Source organism: Chelonia mydas, chromosome 21, assembly GCF_015237465.2.
Source record: "Chelonia mydas isolate rCheMyd1 chromosome 21, rCheMyd1.pri.v2, whole genome shotgun sequence".
NCBI classification, from domain to species: domain Eukaryota; kingdom Metazoa; phylum Chordata; order Testudines; family Cheloniidae; genus Chelonia; species Chelonia mydas.
In genome coordinates, this window is record NC_051261.2 from 17,219,737 (window position 1) to 17,247,560 (window position 27,824).

At 54.7% G+C, this 27,824-nt stretch overlaps 1 protein-coding gene across 1 annotated transcript; it reads right to left on the minus strand.

The window, feature by feature from the left end:
* Positions 1 to 3,663: 3,663 nt before the first annotated feature.
* Positions 3,664 to 11,109, minus strand: AMIGO1 (adhesion molecule with Ig like domain 1). The gene has a single exon (XM_007067543.4). The coding sequence runs from the start codon at positions 10,300 to 10,302 to the stop codon at positions 8,806 to 8,808; it is 1,497 nt and encodes a 498-aa protein (XP_007067605.2). The 5' UTR covers positions 10,303 to 11,109; the 3' UTR covers positions 3,664 to 8,805.
* Between the last annotated feature and the right edge of the window lie 16,715 nt (positions 11,110 to 27,824).

Here is a 27,824-nt window from a genome sequence, read left to right on the forward strand (position 1 = left end):
TTTATCTAGGAAGTCTGTGAGTTTGCCTGAAAGGGGATTGTGTAGGAATCCGCCGGATGGGCCAGAGGTAATTCTGGATGTAAGGGAGACCCAGAAAGAGTCTGTTGTTGCTCAGGAACGTGTTCCTCTAGAGCAAGCCCTAGGTAAAGAGGGTAAGAGCAAAATTTCTGTGAAGGGTGAATTGTTGCATAGAAAAGCCCTAGGGAAAGGAATCCTCATGGAGTCTTTGCAAGCAGTTTACTGCAACTGAAGGGTGTGAAAGTGATTTAATCAAGAAAGTTTCCGTTCCTAACGGCCACAAATTTTCTGTTGTGAATGGATCCACTGACTTTCCTGTTGAAAGATCCAGTGTGGATAGCTTTGAGACGGTCTCAGATGAAGTGAAAGCTGTTAAGAAAGTTAAACAGTCCTATAACCAAGTGGCTGTGTTTGGCTAGCTTGTTGGGGAGACAAGGTTGTTGAGAAAGGAATGTCTCCATGCTAGTTCTGTAAGTGAATAGTATGTGGCCCAGGTCAAGATGGGGGCTCTTAACCAAGAGAGCCCAAATTGCAGCCCTCCAGACTGGAACGCTGGGAGAAGGCCCGATCCCAGTTTGACCCCTGGGGGTTTTGGGGTGGCAAAAGGGCACAGGCCGCATAAACCTTCCCACACGCGGCATGCGAGTGCTATCGACCACCCCCGACCTAAGGGAGTGCATGAAACTGGAAGGGCCTGGTGTAACTCCCGCCAACGAACAGAAGAGATGCTGGGGCATCCATGGGAATGTTGGTGGCTTCGAACTTCCCCAAGTCACTGGCTAAAGTGACCCCACTCAGTTTGATCTCGAAGGGGGGAGAGATGTGACGAAGTGGGACTGTTCTTAATGTTTCCTCTGAATAGTGTGGGGGTGCCTCAGTTTCCCCTAGGCAGTTCTTAAGTATCTAGGTGGTGGGATAAGGGTGTATGATCGTTGCAGAGCCCTAGCGGGCAGGTGTGTGCAGGGGCCTGGACACAGAGAATGGCCAACACCCTGTTTCCTGGCAACTGATGGCCTGGGCCCTTCCCCCCTGCAAGGTGAGAGCTAAAGGGTTGGAGAACAAAGGAATCCAGTGACCTCCTGGCCCGGGAAAGGAACAAAGCCCAGAGGAGGAGGGGCTGGAGAGAGTTTCAGTTTGGGGCTGGCTGGGGACATGGAGTGAAGGGCAGACATGGTTGTCTGGCTCACTGCCCACCCAAAATGGACCCAGCTGAGGGGTCCTGTTCTCTGCACCTGCAAGCTCTGTTTTAGACCATGTTCCTGTCATCTAATAAACCTTCTGTTTTACTGGCTGGCTGAGAGTCACGTCTGACTTCGGAGTTGGGATGCAGGACCCTCTGGCTTCCCCAGGACCCCGCCTGAGCGGACTCACTGTGGGAAGCGCACGGAGGGGCAGAGAATGCTGAATGCTCCAAGGTCAGACCCAGGAAGGTGGAAGCCGGGTGAGCTGTGTGTACTGCAGACAGTCTGCTCACAGAGAGGAGACTTCCCCAGAGTCCTGCCTGGCTTCGTAGGGAGCAGTTCCAGAGCATCGCCCGGGGACTCCGTGACCCAGCTCCAAATGACCCACACATTCCAGCTAGGCAGGGACACTGTGGGGCAGGGAGCTCTCTGTCGGCCTCTGGTGGAGAGCTGTGGGAATTGACTGAGTGGGCCCAGCCTCTCTGGCATTTTAGTTATGTGGCAGTTGGGGACGTTTTGGTGGAAATCCAGGTCCATTGTGAGTTTGAGGGCAACAGAATGCAACTGACCCTGCTGGGAGATGCGAGGACAAGAGAGCAGCAGCAAGCATGCCTGGGGCCCCTGCCCAGGGCTGCAGTAAGGGCAGAAAGCTAAAGGGAGAGAGACAGTGGGGCAGCGTGCAGAGTGCCTGTCTGCGGGGAGGACTGCGTGGAGGGCTGGAGACACGGATTCTTCTCTAGAGAGCTGAGCTGAGATTGCTGCGAGACAGCAACAGGTGCAATGCTGAGGTGGCTCTGGCTGTACAGAATGCAGCAGTCTCCCTGCTCAGATTGCTCCATCCAGGTCAGGAGACAGAGCCCCCAGAGCAGCCCAGGCTGCATCAGCCTGCCAGCATCCTTGGACTTCTCCAGGCCAGCTAACAGGAGCAGGGAGCTGGGGAAACATCAGCCAGGCACAGCAACCAGAGGAGGAGTAAAGGTGAGACTATTGTTAAGGGGTGGGGGAGTCTTACCTCCTAGAGTTTGTTAATTGCTGGCTCTCCCAAGTTCAGCCTGTTGTCCCCTACTCCCCACCCCCATAAAGTTCCATTTGTTTTAGACCCCCAGACTCAGTGCTTGCGGCAGGGAAGCATTGCCCATCAAGGGCACCAAGGGGGGTTCAGACAGTCTCCCAGGTTTCTGGGTGGGGGCTGAAGTCAGTGCTATTTAAGTCTTTAGAAGGAACTCCTAGAAAATAGAACCTGCTCCAGACAGCACCTGGCAGAAGGCTTAAAACTGCCAAAGGGTCCCCACCCTTTCCCAGTGGATCCTTTCAGCCTATGGGCCTTTGGCACCAGGTCAGACCTTTAATGGTTGGTTACCCTGTGTCACTGACACTAGGGGTCTATCACGGGGTTTGTGTCCTCCACACCAGCCCCCAGCGGTGCCAGATCACCAAATTCCATGTTAGACCACCACATCCACACCTAGCCATGCTGTCACTGAAGGACTGTTGTGACTGCTTCTCACTGGGGCTGTGTCACATTCCCCCTCGATCACCCCACACCACTGTCCTCTGGGGGCTCCCCAGCATGGCTTATTCAACTCAGCTTACCCTGCCCGAGATGGCCAATGCTCCCGAGCGGACAGACACACCCGCCTAAGTGAGGCATTGATCTCTCCCATTGTTCATTCTCCACTGGGACCACGTGGGTGCTGTGGAAACCCTAGTGCCTGCCAAGGTGAGCTAGAGATCCGCCTACGGCAGCGCGTGCCTTACCAGCCTGAGTCCCAAAGGCCTTCCTCCCTCCCAGCCGCAGCCTTGTCTACACTGGGGTGCCCTAGAGCGGCACTGCTGGGAACCATGACCTGTCCTGGGGCACCTAACCCCAGGCCTGTTCCCAGGGCCGGATTAACCTTTTTCGGGCCTGGTGGCAAATTTATTTGTGGGCCCCCGTGGGAGCAATGGAGCATGATGCCGAGACTGGCCAGGTTTCTGCACCAGTCCCAGGTGGCTCAGCTCCGGGGGGACAGGTGGGGCCCCACCGGTGGTGGGAAGCAGAGACTGCCCGGAGCCGGAAGTGCCCTGGGGTCTGGCCGGGGGCAGAGACGAGCAGTGGAGTGAGGCCAAGGAGGCAGCAGGCAGGCAGGCCGAGAGGAGCAAGTGGTGAGCGGGGGAGCCCACGGGGCCTCGGGGTGCAGGAAAGCAGAGCAGACCGAGGCCCCTTCTGAGCATGGGCCCGGCTCCATGGAGCCACTGGTGCCACTGTAAACCCAGCGCTGCCCATTTCACCAAGACGCCAGCTTCATGCTAGAGCTGCCCTGATGGCTGAAGCCCCCACCATAGCCCTGTCTACGGGAGCATGTCCGTTGTCTCAGGCCTCTCTCCACCTCCTGGAGACATCCTGTTGTTACTCACCAGGCCAGTGACAAACCAGGCAAGCCTGCGAATGCAGAACCTTAAAACATGTTTATTTTCGCCTATGTCTATGCGTCAGAGCACAGCCTACCAGAGAGAGCTGCAGCCTGGTGCTCAGCGGGCCAGGCGGCTCCGGCTGGAATGGAGAACAGAATGCGCATCCCGTGCAGGGCAGAATAACATCCATGGGGCCTGCAAGCCCACAGGGTGGGGCAGGAGTGGACAGGCTCTGCCTGGCCCCCTGTCGTGGTGGGAGCAGAGCCGCTGCCTCAGACCTGGCCTGGAGGCTCCCCAGACTCTGCACGCACGCACACACACGCATGCACACACTCTCTCTCTCACACACACCCCCTCCCCTACCCCCCGTGGAACCAGAGCTCCCCCTGCCCCCTCTCTGCTCTCCCTTTACCCTCCTGGGGGCTCCTGTCCACTGCCAGGGGCCTCTTTAGGCTCTCTGTTCAGCACACTGGGCCCCCTGCCCTGCCCTGTGGGTTTCCCTCTCCAGCTTCGTTCCTCTGAGCGATCACCGCTCCGCTCCTGGCTGCCCCCAAGCCCCTGCTCCTTGTATCAGCGGTGTAACGACACGGAGCTGCGAGGATGCTTGGGGGGCTGTGCCCCTCCATCGATACCCTCACATGGGGGACCTCTGGACATGGGAAGGGGGTGTCCTGCCTCCCTAGCATCAGCTGTCAGGCACTAGCAGAGACAGGTGTCCAAATCGGGCCTGCTCCTTCGCGGTGCTGGGTGATGGAGTTGCGGGTGCTCAGCACCTTCTAGGATCTGCCCATTGATTAGCAAGCGCAAGGGTGGCCACTCTTGCATGCTGTGATCTCGGTCCTGTCTTTTTGGGGGCTACATCTCCTGGGACGTGGCAGGGATGTGGGGGGCAGAGCTCTCTCATGGCTCTGGATGGGCTGCATTTGCCTGTCAGGCATCCCCCTGTGGCAGGCACATGCCGGGGGGTTGCCCAGGCCAACGCCCCGGGCCCGTTTCTGTGCAGGTAGCTGTGCGGCCAGTGGGCGAATCTTCTAGCCCCTTGTTTGTTATTCACAATGGGAAAGAGAGTGGGGGGGCTTCCCATTCTGCCTGCACAGGTTTAAGGGAAGGGAAGGTTGCCTTTGGAATTATTCATGATGCACAGTGTCATCTGCGGGCACGAAAGCAGGCAAGGCTCTAGCTGCTCACCGAGGGGCTGCAGAGTTGGGAGCTCAGGCTATGGGGACATGATCTTCTGGTCAGATGCAAAAGACATTGGCTGGCTTGGGAATGGGGAATAGGCTCTTGGGCCTTTTCCCTCTCTGGGGCACTGGCTCTGATATGACCCCAGGGTTGGGGGACTGGCCAGCTCAGGGGAATAGGATACAGGGCACTGGAGATCTGACTGCCCAGAGTTGTCCTGTCTTCCCTTCTGCATCCTCCTGCATGGCCCCGTCAAAGCCCAGAGCTATGGTGAGGCGCTCAGAGCAGGCTGCACCATCGAGCATGCTGGAGTTTGCCTGTCGGGCCCTGCTGGGGGTCAGCAATAGCTCCCTAATGTACATTCTAGTAAGGCAACCCCTCGCAAGGACACAGCACACAGCCCGTGGGACAGCCGAGCGCTAGGGTGACCAGACAGCAAGTGTGAAATATCGGGACAGGGGGTGGGGGTAATAGGAGCCTGTATAAGAAAAAGACCCAGAAATCAGGGCATCTGGTCACCCTACCCAGCGCACAAGCTGGCGCACAGAACCCAGGGCTCCTGCTCTCTGCTTCTGCCCCTGCCTTTCTGTTCCTGGGCAGTGCCACAGGGAGCTTTTCCGTTCTCTAGCCCTGGTGTCCCCGATGCAGCGGGCTGGCATCTCCCAACTGGGTGGTGGCCCAGCCCCTATGTGGGGCTCTCGCCAGGGGACTGAGTTATGTCCTGGCCTGCATGTGGGGCTCTCAGCAAGCCAAGGGGCACGAGCCCAGCCAGCAGCCTCGCACTCGCCATGCGGCTCTGAACTGTTCTTAACGGATGAGTTAGCCCAGCCCGCACCTCTCCAGCCAGGGACAGCTCCTGGCCTGATTCTCCCTCTGGCAGTCTGGCCCTTGTAGGGGCCACTGGAGAGCTAGGCATAGCCTCCTCCTGGCAGATCTGGCCATAGGTCTGGACAGTGGGCTGTGCTCACCAGGCCTTAGGGGATCTCATCCCCTTTGCTTCCTATCACATGCAGAGGTACCCACATCTTCTGGCAGGCAAGCGGGGAGGGGAGCAACTGTGTTTGGAGGCTGGGTCTTTGAGTGGGGTGTGTGTGTGTGAATGTACACACCCATGTACACACCCATGCACACTTGTGTGTGCTCTCAAGTTCACACATGCATCCATACACACACAGGTATACAACACTCCCATGCACACTTGTGTGCTCACCCCCGTGCACACTTGTGCACTCATACACACGGAGGCATGCACGCACCCCTAGCAAGGTACCAACAAGCTCAGTCTCACTCCCCATCTCTGCCCTCCCCCAGAGGGGCACACACCGGCAGAGACACTCGCAACCTTCCAGCTCCATGCACACAGCACAGCTGCTCAGAGCCTCTGTGCCGCGCCACGCAACAGCTCACAGATCCACACACTGAGTGTGCGAACTGGACTGGATGCATGTGTGTGTGTGCAAGAGCGATTCTACAGGGGTGAGCTGTGTGCGGCAGCATACGTGTGTGTCACTCCAGGGAGGGCTAGGCAGAGATGGGAACTGGCCTGTGGAGGGCACTGACCTCCCCCGAGTCAGATCTCCCTGTTTCCTCCCCACCCCCTACCTTCCTGCAGCTGCCTTGGCCTGCCCGGGGCACTCCCTGCCCAGCACACAGGCGGCTGTGGTATTCAGGGAGCTCACAAGGAGGCTACAAGGTAGCGGGGCTTTTTTGCGGGGTGGAGACGGGAAGAGACTGTACAGGGTGGGGGGAAAGGGCCGCCAGCAAAGCGGCCTTGTGTTTCCACAGGTGCCAGGATTGAATCTCAGTCACACACATCCTGCCCATTAGGGTCAAATCGCCCCCCCTCCTTCCCCCGGCACAATCCCTTTCACACGCACCCTGCCCTTGCTCTGCCCCCTCCCCTCGAGCTCCCCCCTGTGTGGCTTGCAGGCTGGTCTCACCTGGATCGCATGCTTCTCTTGGAGGACTCATGCTTCACAATAACATGCCAGGAAAAGCATTTAGACGAGTCCCGGAGCCAGGCCCCGTTCTCGGGCTGATGAGTAGGATGGAAGAGATGGCGCCTTGCGCTCCTTCTGCTTGTGCCAGCCATCACCTCAGGCTCCTGGCAGGCTCAGACAGCCCCCAAGACGAGGCCAGCTGGGGCAATGATGGATAGATCTAGGGCTCCAGGGAGAGTCCACAGCGACGTACCATGGAGCTCGCCACTCTTTGGGGATGATGCTATTCATGGCCAGGCCCTAGAGATCAGTGGGGGCTTCCCTCTGTCCCAGTCTCTCTGGGCTGCTCTCTTCCCTTTGTTCACCCCCCCCCCCCCCGCTGCCTGAAGCTAAGGGAGCCACCAGTACCACGGACAGCTGTAGGCTGGGGGGGACCCCCGCAAGGTAATGCCCAGACAGCCCTGGGCATCTGCTTAGCTCCCCCCACCTTCATGTACTGCAGCACCCGCCCTCTGGGACCCCCGACCCTGTCGCTGCCCCTGCTATCTCCTCTGCTTAGCGCGGGGTCCTCTGGCTGCACCTGGTGCATAGACCAAACCCTGCCTCCCGCTGGCCCGGGCTGGGCGAGTTTGTTGCTAGCAGGCTCAGAGCTGGGATGATCTGTGTCAAGACCACATCACATATTGGGGCAGGCAAAGGGACTGCTGCAAGGGGACATCCTGCTCTACTGCCCCCACTCCTTCTCTGTGCCCATCCCCTCCCTGGGAAGGGCCCAGACTCTCCCGGGGGAAAGGAGAAGGGAAAAGGAAACATAGGATGGAAAGAACCAATTTGTAGCTCAGCGGAGAGAAAAGCCACCAGGATCAGGGGGTGGAGGAGGCTTGAGGAAGGGAGATGTAGAAGGAGCAGGAGCCTATTTTGGGGGCCCCAAACCCCCCGTCTGCTCAGAAGTGCTGCTACGTCTGATCACATAGTTTCCAACCCCCCTTCCCTGCAGGACTCCTGTGCGCTGCCTGCTGCCTTCAACGGCCTCCATTACCAGTTCTCCTTCCTACCATCCCTGGAGCGCACAGCCCCTCGGCTCGCTGGGACAGCCCACACAAGCGCCGTACAGAGGGGTAGAGGCGCAGTGCCTCCCTGGCAGCCACGGCACAGCCCGCCAAGGGGTTGCTGATGTTCTGCAATGCTGAATAGCTGTCCCGGAAACCCAGCTTGTGCCTTGATGTATCACTGTAATTAGGAATGGGAATCGGATCATTAGGCTGTCATCCAGAGAGTGCACTGGGGGACCAGCTGGTGTTGATCATGCCCCACTGTGTCCTGAGTTCGTGATGCAGGAGGGGTAGCTGACATGCCATCTTACAGACCCCAGGAGTGATCAATTCCCACTTTCATCCTGATGGAGCTGAAAATCTCTGGGTTGCATTAGTTCCAAAAGGGGGTGTCTAGCAAGAAGCTGGTAGGTAGCAGGAGAGAGACCCCCGCTCCCACATGCAGGTCCCCAACAGATGTCAAGGCTTTCAGTGGCCAAGCTATGAAAGCAGAAGGTGACCTTCAAATGGCGGATCCAGGCCAAGGTTGTGGTGCTGGGACACCTCAGAGATGAACATGGTTTCACACCACAGTAGTCAAAAGCAGACCTGGGATGTCCCTTGAGGAGTAAGGAAGGGTTGCCCCGGCATTGCAGCAGCAATCCCCCACCTCCCCATCTTAGCTGGGTGGGGCACTGGCGCTGTATCCCTGCCGCACGTTTCATTTCCCGGTGGGACTCTGCAAAGCTCTGGCTGGAGGAACTTGCAGTTGTCATTCCACATCGAGGGCTGGGGGTGGCTGCAGGGAGCAGACTGCCGGGCTCTGCTTGCCACTTGGGCTCTGCTGGATGGGAGGACAATTGGGGTGATAGCAGGATCGGTGCTGCATAGCGGGAGGCAGCGCCTGGCAACAGTGTTGTGCCATGTGCATGGAGATCCATCACCCCACTGCTGGGCCCAGCCCCTGCCCCCCTGGCCAGCTACGCTCTAGGGGAGGGTCACTACCTGTCCTCATCCACTCGCTCTGCAACACTCCCACCTCTCCATGTCTTCCGACACCTACACTACGATGGGCGTGTCTGAGAAGACAGAGCTGACAGAGTCCGGGTCTGACACTTTCCTGTGGGCCTTCTGGGCCCTTCTGGCCACCTGCTCTGGCGTGCTGTTGGGTTTGACCTTGCCGTTCTGGCCTTGCATGGGGCCGGAAGCCGCAAGGTGGCTGAGGCTTCCCTTCCGGCCGCCTGCCTCGGGGTTGTGGTTGGGCGTGGTGCTGAGCATGGAGGAGTTGATGCTGTCCTCCGGCGGGGCGGCCAGCTTCTCGTTGCTCCGGCAGCAGCATCGGCACGGCGTCAGGTACAGGTAGATGAGCACCAGGATGACGCTGAGGATGCAGCCCACCAGCGTGGTGTAGGCCGTGTTCAGCGTGTCGTGAGGCCCGTGCTGGGTGAAGTTGTGGACCATCACGTCCACGTAGAGGGTCTCGTTGAAGGCCTGGCTGACCGCGTAGCAGGTGTACGTGCCCATGTCCTCCACCCGGATGGGGCGGATCTGCAGGCTGCCGTTGCCCAGCACGGTCATGGTGCTGTTGGCGGACTCCTCCGGGAAGCGCCTGTCGGTTGGGGTCACCCACTCCCTGGTGGTCGCCCCCCGGACCTTGGTGTCGCAGTCGATGGTCACCGTGTCCCCCAGGTAGGTCTCCAGCATGTGCTCCTTGAACTCGCTGCAGTTGAGGGAGTCGTGGCGATTGAGGGTGAAGACGCTGACGCTGCGCTTGGCCTGGGGCAGGCTGCACACAAGCTCCTCCCGGAAGTCCACCACCGAGCTGAGCTGGCGCGCGTGCCAGTGAGCAAAGAGCTCGTACAACCCGCAGTCACAGTTCAGCGGGTTGCTGTGGAGGTAGAGGCCGTTTTTCATCCAGGCGGGGAGGCCTTTCAGGGCCGTGACCGGCAGGCCCTTGATTTTGTTGGCGGAAAGGTCCAGCAGGGCCAGGTCAGGCAGCTTGGCCCGGTCCTTCACCAGCTCCACCGGGAAGCGGGAGATCTGGTTCTGGCTCAGGTAGAGTTTCTGCAGCCTGGCCATGTCGTCGAACGCGCTGCGGTCCATCTGGGCGATCTGGTTGTTGTACAGCAGCAGCACCTCCAGCTCCTGCAGCTGGCTGAAGAGGAACTCCTCCAGCGCCTTGAGGCTGTTGGAGGAGAGGTCCAGGTACCTCAGGTGTGGGACGTGGCAGAAGGCCTCGGTGGAGATGAAGCCCAGGGCGTTGTGGCTGAGCAGCAGGGAGTGGAGGTGCGGGAGGCGGGCGGGGGTCCAGTCCGCCCGCAGGCGGGTCAGGTTGTTGTGGCTGAGGTCCAGGATGGCTGTGAAGCGAGGCAGCTGAGTGGGGATGATCCCCAGGCCCAGCTTGGAGCAGCTGATGATGTTGCTGGCACACAGGCATCTTGGGGGGCAGTTCAGGACCGACCCCGCTTCCCGGGCCAGGCCGCAGCCCAGCAGCAAGAGGAGCAGGAGCCAGCCTCTCCCGCAGCGCAGCGCCAGGCGGTGACCCGGCGCTAGCATGGTAAGGGGTGCCAGGCGCGGAGAGCCGCAGGGCCGGGACCATGGGTGCAGCGCCGAGGCTGGTGCGGGCTCTGGCTCGCAGGCTGCTAGGCTCTGGCGCAGCGCGCGGGGAAGCCTTGGCACGCTGCCGGAATATTCATCACCCGAGTCATGCTCGCATCCACCTGCTCTTTGCCACGGGCTGCCCGGCGGGGGATCGGGCCGGCGGGAGCGGAGCCTGGCCCGGCGGAGTCCGTCTCCTCCCGCCTCGCTGCTCTGCGGCGAGCCCCGCACCGGGCAGGCGGCGCCACCGCTCCCTCTCCGGGTGCGGGCCGGGCCGCGGGTCCTCCCGTCCGGGGAGAGACCCCCGCGGCGCTCAGCCCATCCTCGCCCCTCCCGGGACGGGGGCCGAGCGAGCCCCTGGCGGGGGCAGCCCGCGCCCCGCTCCTCGGACGGAGCCTGCCCTGGGGCGCAGCGAGCGCGGGGGGCCCCGAGTGCCGGGGGCGGCTGTCACCGCGCGGGGGGCTGGCTGGCCGGGGGGCCGGGCCGGCGCTGCCCGCCCCGAGCCGTGCTCATCGCCGCCCGCCGCGGCCGGGGGCTCCTGGGGCAGCGGCCGGCCGGGAAGCCCGGGAGCGAGCGAGCAGGGAAGCGCGGACGCTGCAGCAACCCTGGCTCGGTCCCCGGCTGGAGGGAGGCGGGGGCCGCTCCTGGATGCTCCGCAGCCGGCGCCCGCCTGGCTTTGCAAAGGTTCCGGCTCCGGATCCTCCTCCGCCTTGACGGGCCCGGGCGCCTTATTAGCATGACTCGGATTGTATTATTCCGGGGGGTGCGGCGCGAACCAGTCCCCGGCCGCTCCCCGCGCTCCGCGGCCCGGCATTGGCTGGGGCTGCGCCGCACCAGCCCAATGAACCGTCGCTGGCTTGCAGCCTGTGACGTGCTGGCTGCCGGCAGAGACACCCAGCCCCGCTGCTGCGGGAGCAGGGCGGGGGAGCTAGGCCCGGCCCGGCCCCTGAGCTCCTTGCGGGGACGCGGGCAGCTCAGCACCCTGCTGACTCGGGCCCTCCCTAGGTCCGAATGAGCGGAGCTGTCCAGAGGGAGCGCCCCGCGCAGACTCCGGGCTGGCTGCGGCAGGGCGTCCAGCCGCGAGGGTGGGTGGCCTCCTGGGTGGCACGGGGATCAGGGGAAACCACATGAAAAATAAGGGACAACACCATGTCCCTTCGCAGAGCAGGCCTTTGCCTCTCACCTGTACATTTCTACTGCCCTGGGGACAGTTGTCTCCAGCGTCAACGTAATGTCCTTTCCAGGCTGAATTCACTTCGTGCCTCTTAGAAATAAGGGATGGGTGGTCACCCAACTCGCACTGTGCCAAAGGAGAAGCATTCGCAATGCCACTGAGGGAGCCAGATCTTATTCTTTACTCGAATGCGCTAGCAGGTTCACAGCACCTTCCCTTCTAGATAAGAGATGGCACGTGGAGAGCAGGAGAAGCGGAGGGTGGTGGGAAAGGGTGGGCAGGGGGTGGGCACTAGATAAGGAGATGGGCCAGAGGGGGGGGTGTGCATGCCTCTAAATGGGGTTGCAATTGAGCTAATGGAGAATTCCCCATTGGGGAAAAAATGTCCATTTTGGAAAAAAGGATATTTTTTATCCAAAACCTGAAATATTTCTATTTTAAACCAAAATATTTTATTTTTTTTAAAAGTCAGAAAAAATCAAATATTTTTTTTTTTTGACAAAAACAAATATATTTTTGGTTTGGTTGAAATTTCTCATGGGAAAAACAACCCAGCCCTAGTTCTGAAGCTTTCGTTTGCTTATGTAGCTTTAACTACAAACTGGGGGGAGGTTCTTGGTAGCAGGGCCCCATTACTCTGGTACTAGAGGGCTGGACCAGACTGAGGGGCAGGCATAATATAGTTTATTCCCACTCTAGGTCCCACATGGGCAATAGGACCCCAATGCCAGAGAACAGCACCGATTTCTCAGGGCCAGGTTTGCATCCCCCTCTTCCCCAGGCAGTGTCTGTGCATCCAAAATGGACATAGCCCCCCAAGCATATTTTGACCTCTTTTGAAGCATCAGTTATTGCAATAGGCAAGATACTGGATGAGGCCAGTCTGCATTTTGAGGAGACTAGATGGACCATTGGTCTGATGCCGTATAGCAGGAGGCAGGAGAGTAGCATAGCCAGCCCAGTGTTGTGTGCAGATCCAGAGGGCCCAAAAAGCCTGGAAACATTTGGGTTCTTACTAGTCTCAACCCTTAGAACACTTTGAGGTTTGCCTTTGAGTTACCTCTGGTGCCTTTGTGGTGGTCTCCTGCCCCTCGGGGCCTCCTGTAGCCCAGCGGGTGTGCTTTGCAGTTTGCTCAGCAGGCTGGAGGAGAGACAGCCATGCAATATTCTCTTCTTTTCCATCACTCATAGGCAAGCCATGGAAGCAGCCAACTTTTCATCTTAGTTGTGGTTTCCAAAGTTACTTTTAACTGAGACATCAAGGAAATTGCTAAAGGTCATAAATTATTAGTGCCTTTAAATTTTCATGTCACTTATGGGACTGGATCTTTCCCAACACAGATGCCCCAAAACACAGCATTAATCCTCTCTCTCTCTCAGCAGAGAGCTCGGGAAGGATGGCTACAAATCATGGGCTTGCGGTGAGTCGATGGAGACATGTTGGGCTAAACTCTCTCAGGGACAGCAGTGGAAACCGCTTTGACTTTGATGAGCAGTTGAGGGCACAATTTGACCCATTGAATCCAGATGGAATTGGATGGAGCAGAATTATATAAATAGCTGTGCAAGGCTCAGGGGTGGCTGAACAGGGTTGGAGAAAACAAGAACCAGCCCGAATCTTCAGCCAGAGCCAAGTCTTTCTTTGACTTTGTGAAAAGTTTGGCTACCTCTGGTCTGGTCTTCTTGGGTGGATGCAAATTTGCATGTGAAACTGGGCTGTCAGTATCCTGCCTCCTGCTGTACTGGATCATCAACCCAATGTTTGCAGTTCACGCTGTGACACTCTGGACCTCAGGGGAACACCCAGCACCCCCATGTTCATCCTTGTAAAATGATTTTGTGGTATCCAATGCAAAGTTTGTCATGTCGGGTGTCTGCGGAAGCCTCATGATACACTGATCATTGTTATAGTGATGTTATAGTAATTGTTACAGTAATGTTATAGGTTATAATTTCATCTATATAGTTATGAGGCTGAAAATGTATCCTCATGGCTTAAAATAAGCCCAGGCAAAAACTCTCCAAGAGCAGAGAAGCAGTTCACACCTCATAAGGACAGGTATGGGAGAAACCCTGCCCAGCCTCACAGGAACAAAGGACGCTGACCTACGCAGCAACAAAAGAATCTGTTGGACTCTCGAGTGAGTCACCCCCTGTGATGAAGTGGGACTGTTCTTAATGTTTCCTCTGAATAGTGTGGGGGTGCCTCAGTTTCCCCTATGCAGTTCTTAAGTATCTAGGTGGTGGGGTAAGGGTGTATGATCGTTGCAGAGCCCTAGAGGGCAGGTGTGTGCAGGGGTCTGGACACAGAGAATGGCCAATACCCTGTTTGGCCAGGCAACTGATGACCTGGCCCTTCCCCCCTGCAAGGTGAGAGCTAAAGGGTTGGCGAACAAAGGAATCTGGTGACCTCCTGGCCCAGGAAAGGGACAAAGCCCAGAGGAGGAGGGGCTGGAGGGAGTTTCAGTTTGGGGCTGGCTGGGACATGGAGTGAAGTGCAGATGTGGTTGTCTGGCTCACTGCCCCCCAAAATGGACCCAGCTGAGGGGTCCTGTTCTCTGCACCTGCAAGCTCTGTTTTAGACCAAGTTCCTGTCATCTAATAAACCTTCTGTTTTACTGGCTGGCTGAGAGTCACGTCTGACTGCGGAGTTGGGGGGCAGGACCCTCTGGCTTCCCCAAGACTCCGCCTGTGCGGACTCGCTGGGGGAAGCGCACAGAGGGGCAGAGGATGCTGAATGCTCCGAGGTCAGACCCAGGAAGGTGGAAGCCGGGTGAGCTGTGTGTCCTGAAGACAGGCTGCTCACAGAGAGGAGACTTCCCCAGAGTCCTGACTGGCTCCATAGGGAGCAGTTCCAGAGCATCGCCCAGGGACTCCGTGACACCCCCTTCCTTTGGTCAGTTTGGGACAATGATGAGGTAATGTTCCCCTGACTCTGAAGGGGTGGGGGAGGGGGGAAGGGGGCAAAGCCAAGAGGGAAGAAAGGACATGACAAAAGGGAGAGATGTTTGCCATGCTCTTCCTCTCTCTTCCACCTACATCTACAGACGCCACCACCAAGCGAATGAAGCGCTGATCAAAGGGGAGAGCCTGGCTGAAGGACAACCAGCCAGCCTGTGGTGAGAAGCCTCTAAATTTGTAAGGGCACTGAAAGTGTTAAGATCAGCTTAGAATGTGTTTTGTTTTTATTTCATTTGACTAAATCTGACTTGTTGTGCTTTGGCTTATAATCACTTAAAATCTATCTTTATAGTTAGTAAATCTGTTTGTTTATTCTACCTGAAGCAGTGCGCTTGGTTTGAAGCGTGTAAGAGATTCCCCTTGGGATAACAAGCCTGGGGGGAGGGATAGCTCAGTGGTTTGAGCATTGGCCTGCTAAACCCAGGGTTGTGAATTCAATCCTTGAAGGGGCCATTTAGGGAATTGGGGCAAAAATTGGGGATTGGTTCTGCTTTGAGCAGGGGGTTTGTCATAGATATAAAGGGAAGGGTAACCACCTTTCTATATACAGTGCTGTAAAATCCCACCTGGCCGGAGGCAAAATCCTTTCACCTGTAAAGGGTTAAGAAGCTAAGGTAACGTCACTGGCACCTGACCCAAAATGACCAATGAGGAGACAAGATACTTTCAAATCTGGAGTGAGGGACAAAGGGTTTTGTCTGTGTGATACCTTTGCCAGGAACAGATCAAGGATGCAAGCTTTCCAACTCTTGTAAAGTTAGTAAGTAATCTAGCTAGAAAATGCGTTAGATTTCCTTTTGTTTTTTGGCTTGTAAAATTCCCTGTGCTGGAGGGAATGTGTATTCCTGTTTTTGTGTCTTTTTGTAATTTAAGGTTTTGCCTAGAAGGATTCTCTATGTTTTGAATCGGATTACCCTGTAATATATTTACCATCCTGATTTTACAGAGGTGATTCTTTTACCTTTTCTTTAAATAAAATTCTTCTTTTAAGAATCTGATTGATTTTTCATTGTTCTTAAGATCCAAGGGTTTGGGTCTGTGTTCACCTGTACCAATTGGTGAGGATATTATTATCAAGCCTTCCCCAGGAAAGGGGGTGTAGGGCTTGGGGGGATATTTTGGGGGAAGACGTCTCCAAGTGGGCTCTTTCCCTATTCTTTGTTTAAAACGCTTGGTGGTGGCAGCATAGTGTTCAAGGACCAGGCAAAGTCTGTACCTTGGGGAAGTTTTTACCTAAACTGGTAAGAATAAGCTTAGGGGGTCTTTCATGCAAGTCCCCACATCTGTACCCTGGAGTTCAGAGTGGGGAAGGAACCTTGACATGGTGGCAGAGCAGTGGCATCATTTTGAACCAGAAGCACAGCAGGATTTTAAAAGGTTTTGTAAAAGATGATTGCAGCTGCAGATTCTGTCTCTCTGCCTAGGGACAGAGCAGCTCCATAACGAAAGGAAATCTAAAGCATTTTCTAGCTAGATTACTTACTAACTTTACAGGAGTTGAAGGGCTTGCATCCTTGATCTGTTCCTGGCAAAGGTATCACACAGCCAGAAAAAAACCGTTGTCCCCCGCCTCCAGATAAGAAAGTATCTTGTCTCCTCATTGGTCATTTTGGTCAGGTGCCAGCGAGGTTACCTTAGCTTCTTAACCCTTAACAGGTGAAAGGATTTTGCCTCTGGCCAGGAGGGATTTTATAGCACTGTATACAGAAAGGTGGTTACCCTTCCCTTTATATTTATGACAGGGTTGGATTAGATGATCTCCCGAGGTCCCTTCCAACCCTGATATTCTATGATTCTGTGAATTTCTTTGCTAAATTGATGAATTTATATAAACCTGCAGCGTCCAGCAGGTATAACTGGACACGGCAAGACGGAGGTTCCTAGGGTTGAATCTGGGATGGGACATATTAGCTAGTGTCATTCGGTTGCACAATCCAAGGAGCAGCTTACATGCTAGAGGCTGTGCATGAACATCCCAGGCGTGGGGGTTCTCACAGCAGAGCAGGGTAAGGCTGGCTCCCAGAGTCAAGGATTGGAGTGACCGAGCAGATCACTGGTCTGGATAACACCAGAGGGGAATGTCACACATGCCCCCTATGCATTTCCTGGGGGTGGTCAGAAACAGAAGTGCTGAAATGCCACCAGGCAGGTGCCTCTGCCAGTATGAGATTATAATTCTTTATAGGCACATTCAGGGCGTCTTCACGGCTGCTCCACACTTACGGGTATCACAGTCACAAGCGTGTGAGACGTGCCAGAGGTCAGAGAGTGACTCAGGTTTGCGCATGTTTGGAGGAGGGACGTTGCAGGGAATTATTACAATTATTATTTATCATTTGTATTACCAGAGTGCCTAGAAGCACAGGTTTTGGCCCAGGACCCTGAGATCAGGCCCCCATTGTGCGGGGTGCTGCACAGACACAGAGGAAGAGACGGTCCCTGCCCTGAAGAGTTTACGTCAACTATCCCCATTTCACAGGTGCGGGGGGGGGGGGGGGGGGGGGGGGGGGGGGGGGGGGAGAAGAGGAGAAATGCTTTGTCCAAGGTGACATGGTGTGCATACAGCAGAAACTGAATAGAACCCAGGAGTCCTGACTCTCTTTCTGCTCTCTAAGCATCACAGGTGCATCTCAAAGGTGCATCAGTAGTGTTATTACCATTATACAGATGGGGAAACTGAGGTACAGATTTAGGAAGTGACCTACTGAAGGTCACAGAGAGTTAGAACTGGGAATAGACCATGCGCTTCCTGACTCTTAATCCTGAGCACTGACCAGTGGCCCATGCTCCCTCGTCCAGCTGGGAATTTACATGCACTCCAGCTTGGCTCTGTCTGAATCTCTGTCTGTGTCACTCTCCCATTAAATGCTACATGGGTTCACTTCAGTATGTCATTAATCAGCTTTCTTTTCTCTCCTTGAAAGCAGTGCAAAAATGACAGTAACAGTGATTATTTTGTTAAACATTTTAATGCGCAAAAGCCAGGAACTGCAGAGTTACTGGACCAAATTCTACTGTCACTTACCCCAGTGTAAAGCTGGAGTAACACCTTTGACATCCGCAAAAGTGAATGGATGCGAGATTGTCCCAGCAACGGTAACTCTGGCACACTGTGCAGTAGACAGATGGGTGGATGTGGGGGGAGAGGGAGACGGATGGATAGATTGATCTTGAGACACAGGAAAGGGAGGGTGTTCAGAGGACAGGTGCTCAGCACTTTCTAAAAACCAGGCCCCTTAAGGCATCTCAAGTTGGGCATCCAAAAATTGATGCCCCCAAAATCTCTAGTTACTGTGGACAATCTTGGCTGAGATATCCCAGTTGGGGGGGAGGGGTGTGCTGAGAGATGGCTGGTGTGAGAGACCATGAGCCTCTAATACCCTAACTTCTGTGCATTTAAATGCTACACCCGACCGTCACTGTACCCGGTCCCTTGGGGAGGGGGCAGAGCGGGGGCGGGAAGAGGTGGAGTGAGGGTGGGGTTTTGGGGAGGGGGCAGAGTGGGGCCAGCCTTGAGGTGGAGCACCCCCAGGGAAAAGGAACAGGTGGTGCCTATGGTGGGTCATGATGATCTATATAATAATTATCCTTGCCCTAGTGACCTCTGGCTCCCAAAGATGTGATAAGGAGGCACTGGCGTGTGTCTGTGGCAGGCTTGTTCCCAGAATGGCAGTCTACGCAAATCTTTGATGTCCTTGGAAGACATTAGCTCCAGAATGTCTGATTAAGGAATTAAAAGAGGCCGAATTGTGCAGGGCTGACAGCAAGAGATGGCAATCGGCTGACCCAGGACTGGCTAAAGCTGTTAAGTAGATAAATGCAAGTGTGTGCTGCCCAGTGCGGTGATGGTGCACGCAGTGAAATAATCCTCTTAAACGAGCACCAATTGATGGATAATTGATGTGGATACCCTGCTACAGAGCATGGGGAGTTGAACCACATTAAAAATAATTGCTGACGCCTGGCTTGTGTGTGCTCCCAGCTCAGCCTTGCAATCCTCCTGGCTCTAATGACTGGAAGGTCACGCCAGCACTCGCAGTAGCAGGAAGCATGCTAACAAGCAAACCGGGGCAGCTGCTCAGAGGGCCCTCACCCTGACCCTGGGGCTCAAAATGAACCAGGCTCCGCCCCTGCCCCACCTTCCAAGCCACACGCCTCCTAAGGTGGAACCAAGGAATCTAGTTCTGATCTCTCTTACACCAACTGTACACTGGTGTCACCCAGTGGGTGACCCTCATTTACACCAGGGGGTGAGAGAAGACCACCCAGTGGAATTGCAGGGGGCCTTGTATCAAGAGGGGCCTGCCTGGCACATGACTGGGGACTGTGAAATAACACCAGGATGGCCCAATGAGTAGGGTACTAGACTGGTACATGGCGGACTTGAGTTCAAGTCCCAACTCTGCCATAGGCTTCCTGTGTGACCTTGGGCAATATACTTAGCTTCTCTTGCCTCAGTTTCCATCTGTACCATGGGACTAACAGCCCAGCCCTGCCCCACACGGGTGTGTGAGGATAATATATTCAGGACTGTGAGATGCTGAGACACTGTAAGTGTCACAGTGGGGTTGTGGGCAGCCAGACCTAGTAGCCAGAGGCCATGGTCGCGAGACAGGAGTCAGCTGGGTCAGGATACGAGGAGGTCAGAAACAGGGGACAAACTGGAGGTGAAAGCCACAAATCAGATGCCAGGAAATGGGGCAGGGAGCACACACTCCAGAACAGTGTGGACAGCTTCCTGTTCCTGCTGTTGGCTTAAGTAGGGCTAGCAGACCAATCAGCTGCTCTGGGACTCCACCAATAGGACTGCAGGGGCGGAGCTGGGCTTCATGGGTCCCAGGTATGCAGGCTGTCAGATGGAGGGTTGGAGCAGGGCTGCTCCTATAAACCCCTGCTGACCCAGGTTTGCGACGGGTGGGTCACATAGGCACAGACTCCGTGGGTGCTCCAGGGCTGGAGCACCCATGGAAAAAAAAAGTGGGTGCTCAGCACCCACCAGACAAAGCTGTTTGGTGGCTTGGGGAGGGGGGAGAGCAACGAATGGTGGGCAGATGGGGGCCTTGGAGAGGGGGCAGAGGGGGCTGGGGCCTTGGGATGGAGCAGGGGTGGAGAGCCCTCGGGGAAAAGGAAAATTGGTGCCTATGGTGAGTCATGATGATCTATACCAGACATAGAGAGGAGTTACTCCTGATTTACACCAGGATCAGTAAAAGAGAGAGGAGCTGCTTTTGACTCAGTGCATCAGTCTGCCCTCTGGATGCCGGTACCCCAGTGTGGGGTGCCTTAGGCCTCAGGGTGCCACATGAAAAAACTGTGTTGTGATATGTTGAGCGGAGTGAGGGTCGACAGCTGCCTTACAGATCGGTTTTCAGTAGAATCAGGAGTACGCCAGGGGTGCATTCTCTCACCTTTGTTTTTTAATATTCTGATAGACTATCCAGTGAGAAAGCTGATGGAGGCCAAAGTAGGAGGTGTGAAAGATAAAGATTAATCAAATTTAGAGGGTCTCAACGATGTGGATGGTTTTGTCTCACTGGGAGAGCGACTGACCAACTACAGCTAATGCTGGATGAGCTGCGAAAACCTGTAGAATCTCTGGAACTTAAGATCAATGGTTACCACTGCACTGAGTCCCAGCTGCCCCAGTGAGACCTTGGGCACTTTGCTAGACAACCAGACAAATTACTTGTGATCTATGCATGATTGACCAAAGACCGTTCAGTCATGGAAGGGAGCTGAGTCACCTTACTCTTGGGTGCTGATGGAAGTTGTTTTCTTTGTTTTAACAATGTGACTTACAAATCCTTGCCGTGTAAATATCAGAAACAAAACAATCCTGACCGCACTTAGTGTTTGTGGAAAGAGACATTATCTAGGAATACAGTCAGCAGAGCTTTGGAGAGAGATGTGAAAATTGTTAAAAGGTCCATTGTTAAGGTTGCACGGAGCTTTCTGTGTATTCTGTGGAGAGACGATTTTTTTAAGTGCACTAAAATCTGCACACGTCGTCAAACTGGCCAGAGAACTGCTGGGCCAGTGGAGAGCCCAGAGAGCGTTAGCACTGGAAATTTGGGGCATTTGGTACAGGGGTTCTCGAGATTCCGCCCCCACGCCGTGACCTCCTTTTTAAAATCTGCTGGTTCTGACTACATTTTTTTTGCCCAGAGCTAGGGGAAAACTAGAGGGAGTACTCACATACAGCTTCTATCACTTCGCTGCCCCGCATCTCAGCTGGCGTTGGCCACCAAGAGCCAGGTTCAAAACCCCGTGGCTCAGCCGTGAGGAGCCTTTGGGTCTGGTTGTCCGAGTGGTGCACGTGAGTGCGACAGGTCCAGCGTGCCAGCAGGAGCAGGCTTAGCGACCCAGGCTGGAGCAGCGTTCCTTTGCAAAGGCAACGTTTCAAAGTGCTCTGAAATGCACAGGAAGAGTGAAATCTGGCATGCCGGATCAGAGGCTAGTTCAGCTCGGTGGGGCCACCCCGGGGTCGTTTGATCAAAGGGGTCCAGAGATACAGTTGCCCCGAAATGTCCTGTTTTTAAATTCAGGCTTGGTGCATATCGTAGACACGCAGCAGGGAGAGCAGGGTGGGGGACGCAGCACAAAGCGCGGGGACCAGGCCGGGAGCTTATAATGGCCTGGCTTGGTGCATTATCTTGTGTGGCAAAGTTATTTTTTCTGATCCTCAGATCGACTTTGGCTGCCAACCTGCCTGCTCTGGAAGGGTACAAAGTGCTGCTAAGCATCCGTAACTCCCCTATCACCACAGGGTTTGCGGATGGATTGAGAGCTCTAAGGCAAGAACCCACACCAGGGGTCACTCCCCCTGCGGACGCTGCGCGCGCAGAGACTCACCTGTGGACCATGTTTCTGCTCCATATAACAGGTTTCATCACTGGACTGGCATAGCCCAAGTGGAAGAATTATTCATCACTCCTGTGTTGCACACGTGTCTCTTTTGTCAGACAGACACACTGGTCTAACGGGACCCCGTTGCCTGCTGGTTTTGGCCGGGGGGTTGTATCCTGTTGCCCAGAGGCTCTGGCGACACCCTGTCACGTTTGTCTGCTCCGGTAAACAGCTCGGTGCGCCTGGCGCTCGCCACGTCACCTGTCCACTCCCCAGGTGCTGGGTACCGTTAGCGGGCAGGCACCTGGCCAGAGGGCTCAGCGGACACGGGATTCTCTTTGAGAGCCGGGTCCTAACCGTTGTTCTGCATCAGAACCAGGCCTCCCTAAGGGTGTTTGTGTAACCAGGCGGGCCAGCCCTGGCTGTCCTCGGTGCGGCAGGCTATCCCAGAGTGCATTGCCCTGCATGCTGCTGGTGCTGCTCTGCGTGCCCGGCTGCCAGGCGCTCTGTCCCCTGCTGAGGCACTATGGGATAGCTGCCTGCGTCTCCCTGCAGTGCGTCAATCCGAACGCAGCCAGGCAAGTGCGGGTGCACGGATTGAACGGACGCAGGGCTGAGCTGTGTGTCGCCAGGCCGGCTGAGAGAGCTGTGGCCTGGTTACCAAAGCAAAGCGCGACGGAATGCTTGTCTACACGGGGAAATGGATTGGCATTATTCTGTTATAGCTGGGCGGCTCAGTTTCCCTGTGTCGTCAAGCCCTTATAGTGCACAAGTGCCAATGCAGCTTACGGGTGAGCTGATGTTTCTGTGCTTTAAAGCGCTTAAGTGAGCACAATAGCTAACGAGTGTTGCTCGGTCATTAGCTCCACAAATGGTCATTAAAAACAGCCGAGGAGAGGAAACTAAACAGCTTTCAGTGTCAAAAGCAAGAGTCAGTATGGGCCGAGTGCTTAAATCTTGCTCAAGTTCCCAGCACTCCTCTGCGTCTCAGAATTCCTCCCTGGACCCGTCACAGTCCTTTGTGAAGAACACGCCTAGGCTGTCAAACAAAATCACCCCCACCCCAGACAAAGACTTGCAAGGGACCATTCAAGGTGGACAGGGGGAGATAGCTCAGTGGTTTGAACATTGGCCCACTAACCCAGGATTGAGAGTTCAATCCTTGAGGGGGCCATTTAGGGATCTGGGGCAAAAATTGGGGATTGGTCCTGCTGTGAGCAGGGGGTTGGACTGGATGACCTCCTGAGGTCCCTTCCAACCCTGAGATTCTACGATCACCATGGCTACATTGTAGCCATGTGAATCTGCTATTGCTGAAAGGGTATCTGCCTATAACTATTTCACTTAAAGAGCTCACAGCTGAATTTCATAGACAATGGAACAAACAGGTAACAAACAGGTAACAAACCAGACGGGAGGAGCTAGGGGTGGAAGGACAGGAGCGGGTCAGTAGGGTTACACGGTGCGAAAGGCAAGTTAAGGGTGGTGGAATGTTTGGCCAGAACCTCAGTTGGTATAAATCAGTATAGTTCCATTGGGCCCTTTTGCACCAGCTGGGGTCTGGCCCCACAATTATATCTATCGCCCCTCCCCTGAGCTGTGTGTGCACCCCCCCCACACACACCCCTGCAGCTCTCTGGTATTTCATCATTAGTTTTTTGGTAATCAGCCTATCTAAATCTCGAGCTTTGGTCTTCTCTGCTCTGTGTTCCCTTCCTCTCCACTTTGTTTCCATCCTCTCTCCATATCTGCCTGTCCGCCTGTCCCCTAGTTTGTGTTGCCTGCCACGCTGTCGGGAGTGGCTCATGATCATGAGTGCCGACCTCAGGGCAGACGGTCAGGAAACAGGGCAGACACCCCAAACTGGTGGTGTGTTCTGTTAGGAGATTTCACCAAGCCAGTAACAAATGTGAACTCCTGGATCACTGTACACGGAGTCACAGACAGTCCCCTTAGACTCTCCAGCCTGTCTTGACAGCCAGACAAACTGGGCTTTGTGCTAGTGGTCCTGTGATGGGGTGTACGTGCCCCGCACTGGAGAGGAAGGGGTGAACGCGGCACTCTGAGCAGTGGAAGCCATACCCCTTCAGCCCTGCGGGGTGTGCTCCAACTGCAGCTACAGTATAAAAGGGAGCAGCTCAGCCCATGTTTCCCACCCATCCCTCTAATGTTTCCCACCCATCCCATGTGCAGAATGTGCCTGACTAATCTAATTGCCTTCTATGACGAGATAACTGGCTCTGTGGATGAAGGAAAAGCAGTGGACGTGTTGTTCCTTGACTTTAGCAAAGCTTTTGACATGGTCTCCCACAGTATTCTTGCTAGCAAGTTAAAGAAGTATGGGCTGGATGAATGGACTATAAGGTGGATGGAAAGTTGGCTAGATTGTTGGGCTCAACGGGTAGTGATCAATGGCTCCATGTCTAGTTGGCAGCCGGGATAAAGTGGAGTGCCCCAAGGGTCAGTCCTCGGGCCGGTTTTGTTCAATATCTTCATAAATGATCTGGAGGATGGTGTGGATTGCACCCTCAGCAAGTTTGCAGATGACACTAAACTGGGAGGAGAGGTGGATACGCTGGAGGGTAGGGATAGGATACAGAGGGACCTAGACAATTTAGAGGATCGTGCCAAAAGAAATCTGATGAGGTTCAACAAGGACAAGTGCAGAGTCCTGCACTTAGGACGGAAGAATCCCATGCACCGCTACAGACGAGGGACCGAAAGGCTCTGCAGCAGTTCTGCAGAAAAGGACCTAGGGGTTACAGTGGACGAGAAGCTGGATAGGAGTCAACAGTGTGCCCTTGTTGCCAAGAAGGCCAATGGCATTTTGGGATATATACGTAGGGGCATTGCCAGCAGATCGAGGGATGTGATCGTTCCCCTCTATTCGACACTGGTGAGGCCTCATCTGGAGTACTGTGTCCAGTTTTGGGCCCCACACTACAAGAAGGATGTGGAAAAATTGCAAAGAGTCCAGCGGAGGGCAACAAAAATGATTAGGGGACTGGAACACATGACTTATGAGGAGAGGCTGAGGGAACTGGGATTGTTTAATCTGCGGAAGAGAAGAATGAGGGGGGATTTGATAGCTGCTTTCAACTACCTGAAAGGGGGTTCCAAAGAGGATGGATCTAGACTGTTCTCAGTGGTAGCTGATGACAGAACAAGGAGTAATGGTCTCAAGTTGCAGTGGGGGAGGTTTAGGTTGGATATTAGGAAAAACTTTTTCACTAGGGGGTTGGTGAAACACTGGAATGCGTTACCTAGGGAGGTGGTGGAATCTCCTTCCTTAGATATTTTTAAGGTCAGGCTTGACAAAGCCCTGTCTGGGATGATTTAGTTGGGGATTGGTCCTGCTTTGAGCAGGGGGTTGGACTAGATGACCTCCTGAGGTCCCTTCCAACCCTGATATTCCATGATTCTATGAATGAATTTTGTGATGTGTGACACATCACCTCCATATCCGTGCACATAACAAAGTTCATATGGTGGGGGTGGGGCCAAGGGGTACAGAGTGTGGGAGGGGGCTTGGGGATGGGGCAGAGGGTTTGGGTGCAGGGGGGAGAGAGCTTCAGCTGGGGGTGCAGGCTCTGGGGTGGGGCTGGGGATGAGGGGTTCAGGACTGGGGCAGAGGGTTGGGCTGCAGGGGGGTGAGGGCTCCAGCTGGGGGTGCAGACTCTGGAATGGGGCCGGGGATGAGGGGTTTAGGGTGCAGGCTGCCCCGGGACTATGGCGGGGAGAGAGGACTCCCCCCCAGCTTTCTCTCCCTGCAGCAGCACCTGGGCTGGGGGTGGGAGGGGCACCTCTCCCATGGCTGCGGCAGGTCTGGGCCAGGGCTGGGTTGGGGATGGGGGCGGGGAGCCTCTTCCCCGGCCGTGACAGGTCCGGGCTAGGCTGGGTTGGGTCTGGGGTGGGGGGAAAGGAATCTCTCCCCACTGCAGCCCTGTGCGCCTGCGTCATTTCAAGGGAACTTAGGTCAGGGCTGACACTGAGGAGGGAGGAGGCACCTCGCTGGCTCCAGCCAAGGAGCAGCAGGAATCCTGGACTGCGGGAGCAGGAGACGCCGAGACCCAGCCAGGTGCCCAGGTGTCAGGGTTCCCTCCCCACTCTGAACTCTGAGGTACAGATGTGGGGACCTGGATGAAAGGCCCCCTAAGTTTATTTTTACCAGTTTAGGTTAAAAACTTCCCCAAGGCACAAATCCTTCCTTGTCCTTGGACGGGATTGCTGCCACCACCAAGTGAGTTAGACAAAGATTCAGGAAAAGGGTCACTTGGAGTTCCTTGTTCTGCAAAATATTTTCCCAAGCTCCTTTACCCCCTTTCCTGGGGAGGCTTGAGAATAATGTGAGTACCGACCAGACCCTTTGTCTCTAGGACACTGATAATCAAACAGGATCATATGCTTTTGCATGGACTACCGTAAGCTAAATGCCTTGACTCGCTCAGACAACTATCCAATGCCACGCACAGATGAGCTATTGGAGAAAGTTTTATTTAAACATACCTAAAATAATACATCTAAAATTACAGAAATTGTAAATAAAGGCAAGGAAATGCATTAGATTATCTATTTATGACACGCCGCCCAAATCACAGATAGTGCTGGACAGCCTGTTCCACACTGGCTGTGATTTCTTCCTGGAGCTCTAGAGAAAACAGAGTTAATAAGACACATGCACCTTTAAATATGTTACCGATTATATAAAAACTAACAATATTTCCCACATTTCAAGGATGATTTTAACCAGTTGATTCTGGGAAACTTTCATGGGAGAGTGCATCAGCCACCTTGTTAGAAGCTCCTGAGATGTGTTGGATGTCGAAATCAAAATCTTGGAGAACTAAACTCCACCGAAGAAGTTTTTTGTTATTTTCCTTGACGGTATGAAGCCACTTCAGCACAGCATGGTCAGTTTGCAGGTGGAAACGCTGTCCCCAAATGTATGGGCGTAGCTTTTCCAGAGCGTAGACAATGGCGTAATATTCTTTTTTGGTGATTGACCAGTGGCTTTCCCTCTCAAACGGCTTCTTGCTGAGAAACATGACAGGATGGAACTCTTGTTCCAGTCCTTCCTGCATTAAAACTGCTCCCACACCACGCTCGGATGTATCTGTGGTTACAAGGAACGGTTTGTCAAAGTCTGGGGCCCTTAGCACAGGGTCAGACATGAGTGTCGCTTTAAGCTGGTTAAAGGCCTTCTGACACTCTTCAGTCCACTGAACTGTATTTGGCTGGGTTTTTTTGGTTAGGTCTGTCAGTGGGGCGCTGATTTGGTTGTAGTGCGGTACAAATCGCCTGTAATATCCGGCCAAGCCTAAGAAGTTTCTCCAATAGCTCATCTGTGCGTGGCATTGGATAGTAGTCTGGGCGAGTTACAGCATTTAGCTTACGGTAGTCCATGCAAAAACATATTTCCCCATCTGGTTTGGGAACTAGAACCACTGGAGATGCCCATGCACTGCCAGAGGGGCAGATTACACCCATCTGTAGCATGTCCTGGATCTCCTGTCCCATAGCAGTTTTGGCGTGAGGAGCCACTCAATAAGGTTGGGCTCTAATTGGGCGAGCATTACCTGTGTCAATGGAGTGGTACATCCGTTCGGTCCATCCTGGGCTGGCTGAGAACATCGGCATGAAGCTAGTGCACAGCTCCTTGATCTGCTGTCGCTGCATATGTCCGAGGGTCATGGAGAGGTTCACCTCTTTCACGCCACCATCACTTTTTCCTTCATAGTAGACACCTTCAGGCCACTCAGCGTCATCTCATCCCTGGGCTGTAAACTGACAAACCTTTAATTCTCTGGAATAAAAGGGCTTTAGAGAATTAATATAGTACACTTTAGGCTTTAGGTTTGAGGTAGAGGACACTTTGAGATAGTTAACAGCTCCCAGAAGCTCTTGGACTGTAAATGGCCCTTCCCATGACGCTTCCATCTTATGGGCCTGGAGTGCCTTTAAGACCATGGCCTGGTCCCCTACTTTGAAGGAACTCTTTCTGGCATGTTTATCATACCAGGCCTTTTGCTCTTCCTGAGCATCTTTTAGATTTTCTCTGGCAAGGGCTAAAGAGTGCAAAAGTCCACATTCCTGAGCAGCTCTTGTACTGGACAAGCAACTTGGCTGTAGGCAAGTTTAAAGAGTTGGACATGAAGGGTTGAATCATCACTTGGGCCTCTGGGTTGATGAATTTGGGGTCCACTAAGGATTGGTGGATAGCTGACATCTGCGCTCCAGTATTCCTCCACAGGGTAACCTTCTTCCTGCCCACACTCACAGTTTCCCTTCTCTCTGAGGGTATCTGGGAGGCATTGGGCCTGGGGACCTTTGGTGTGACTCCGGTGTAATGAACTGCAGTCTGTTGGGGTTCTTGGGGCAGCTGGCCTTCACATGCCCCAGCTAGTTACATTTAAAATATCGCCCAGCTGACTGGTCACTGGGGAGAGGTGGGTTGCTGGAGAATGGTGTGGTGGGACGATAAGGTGGTTGGGATTTTCCT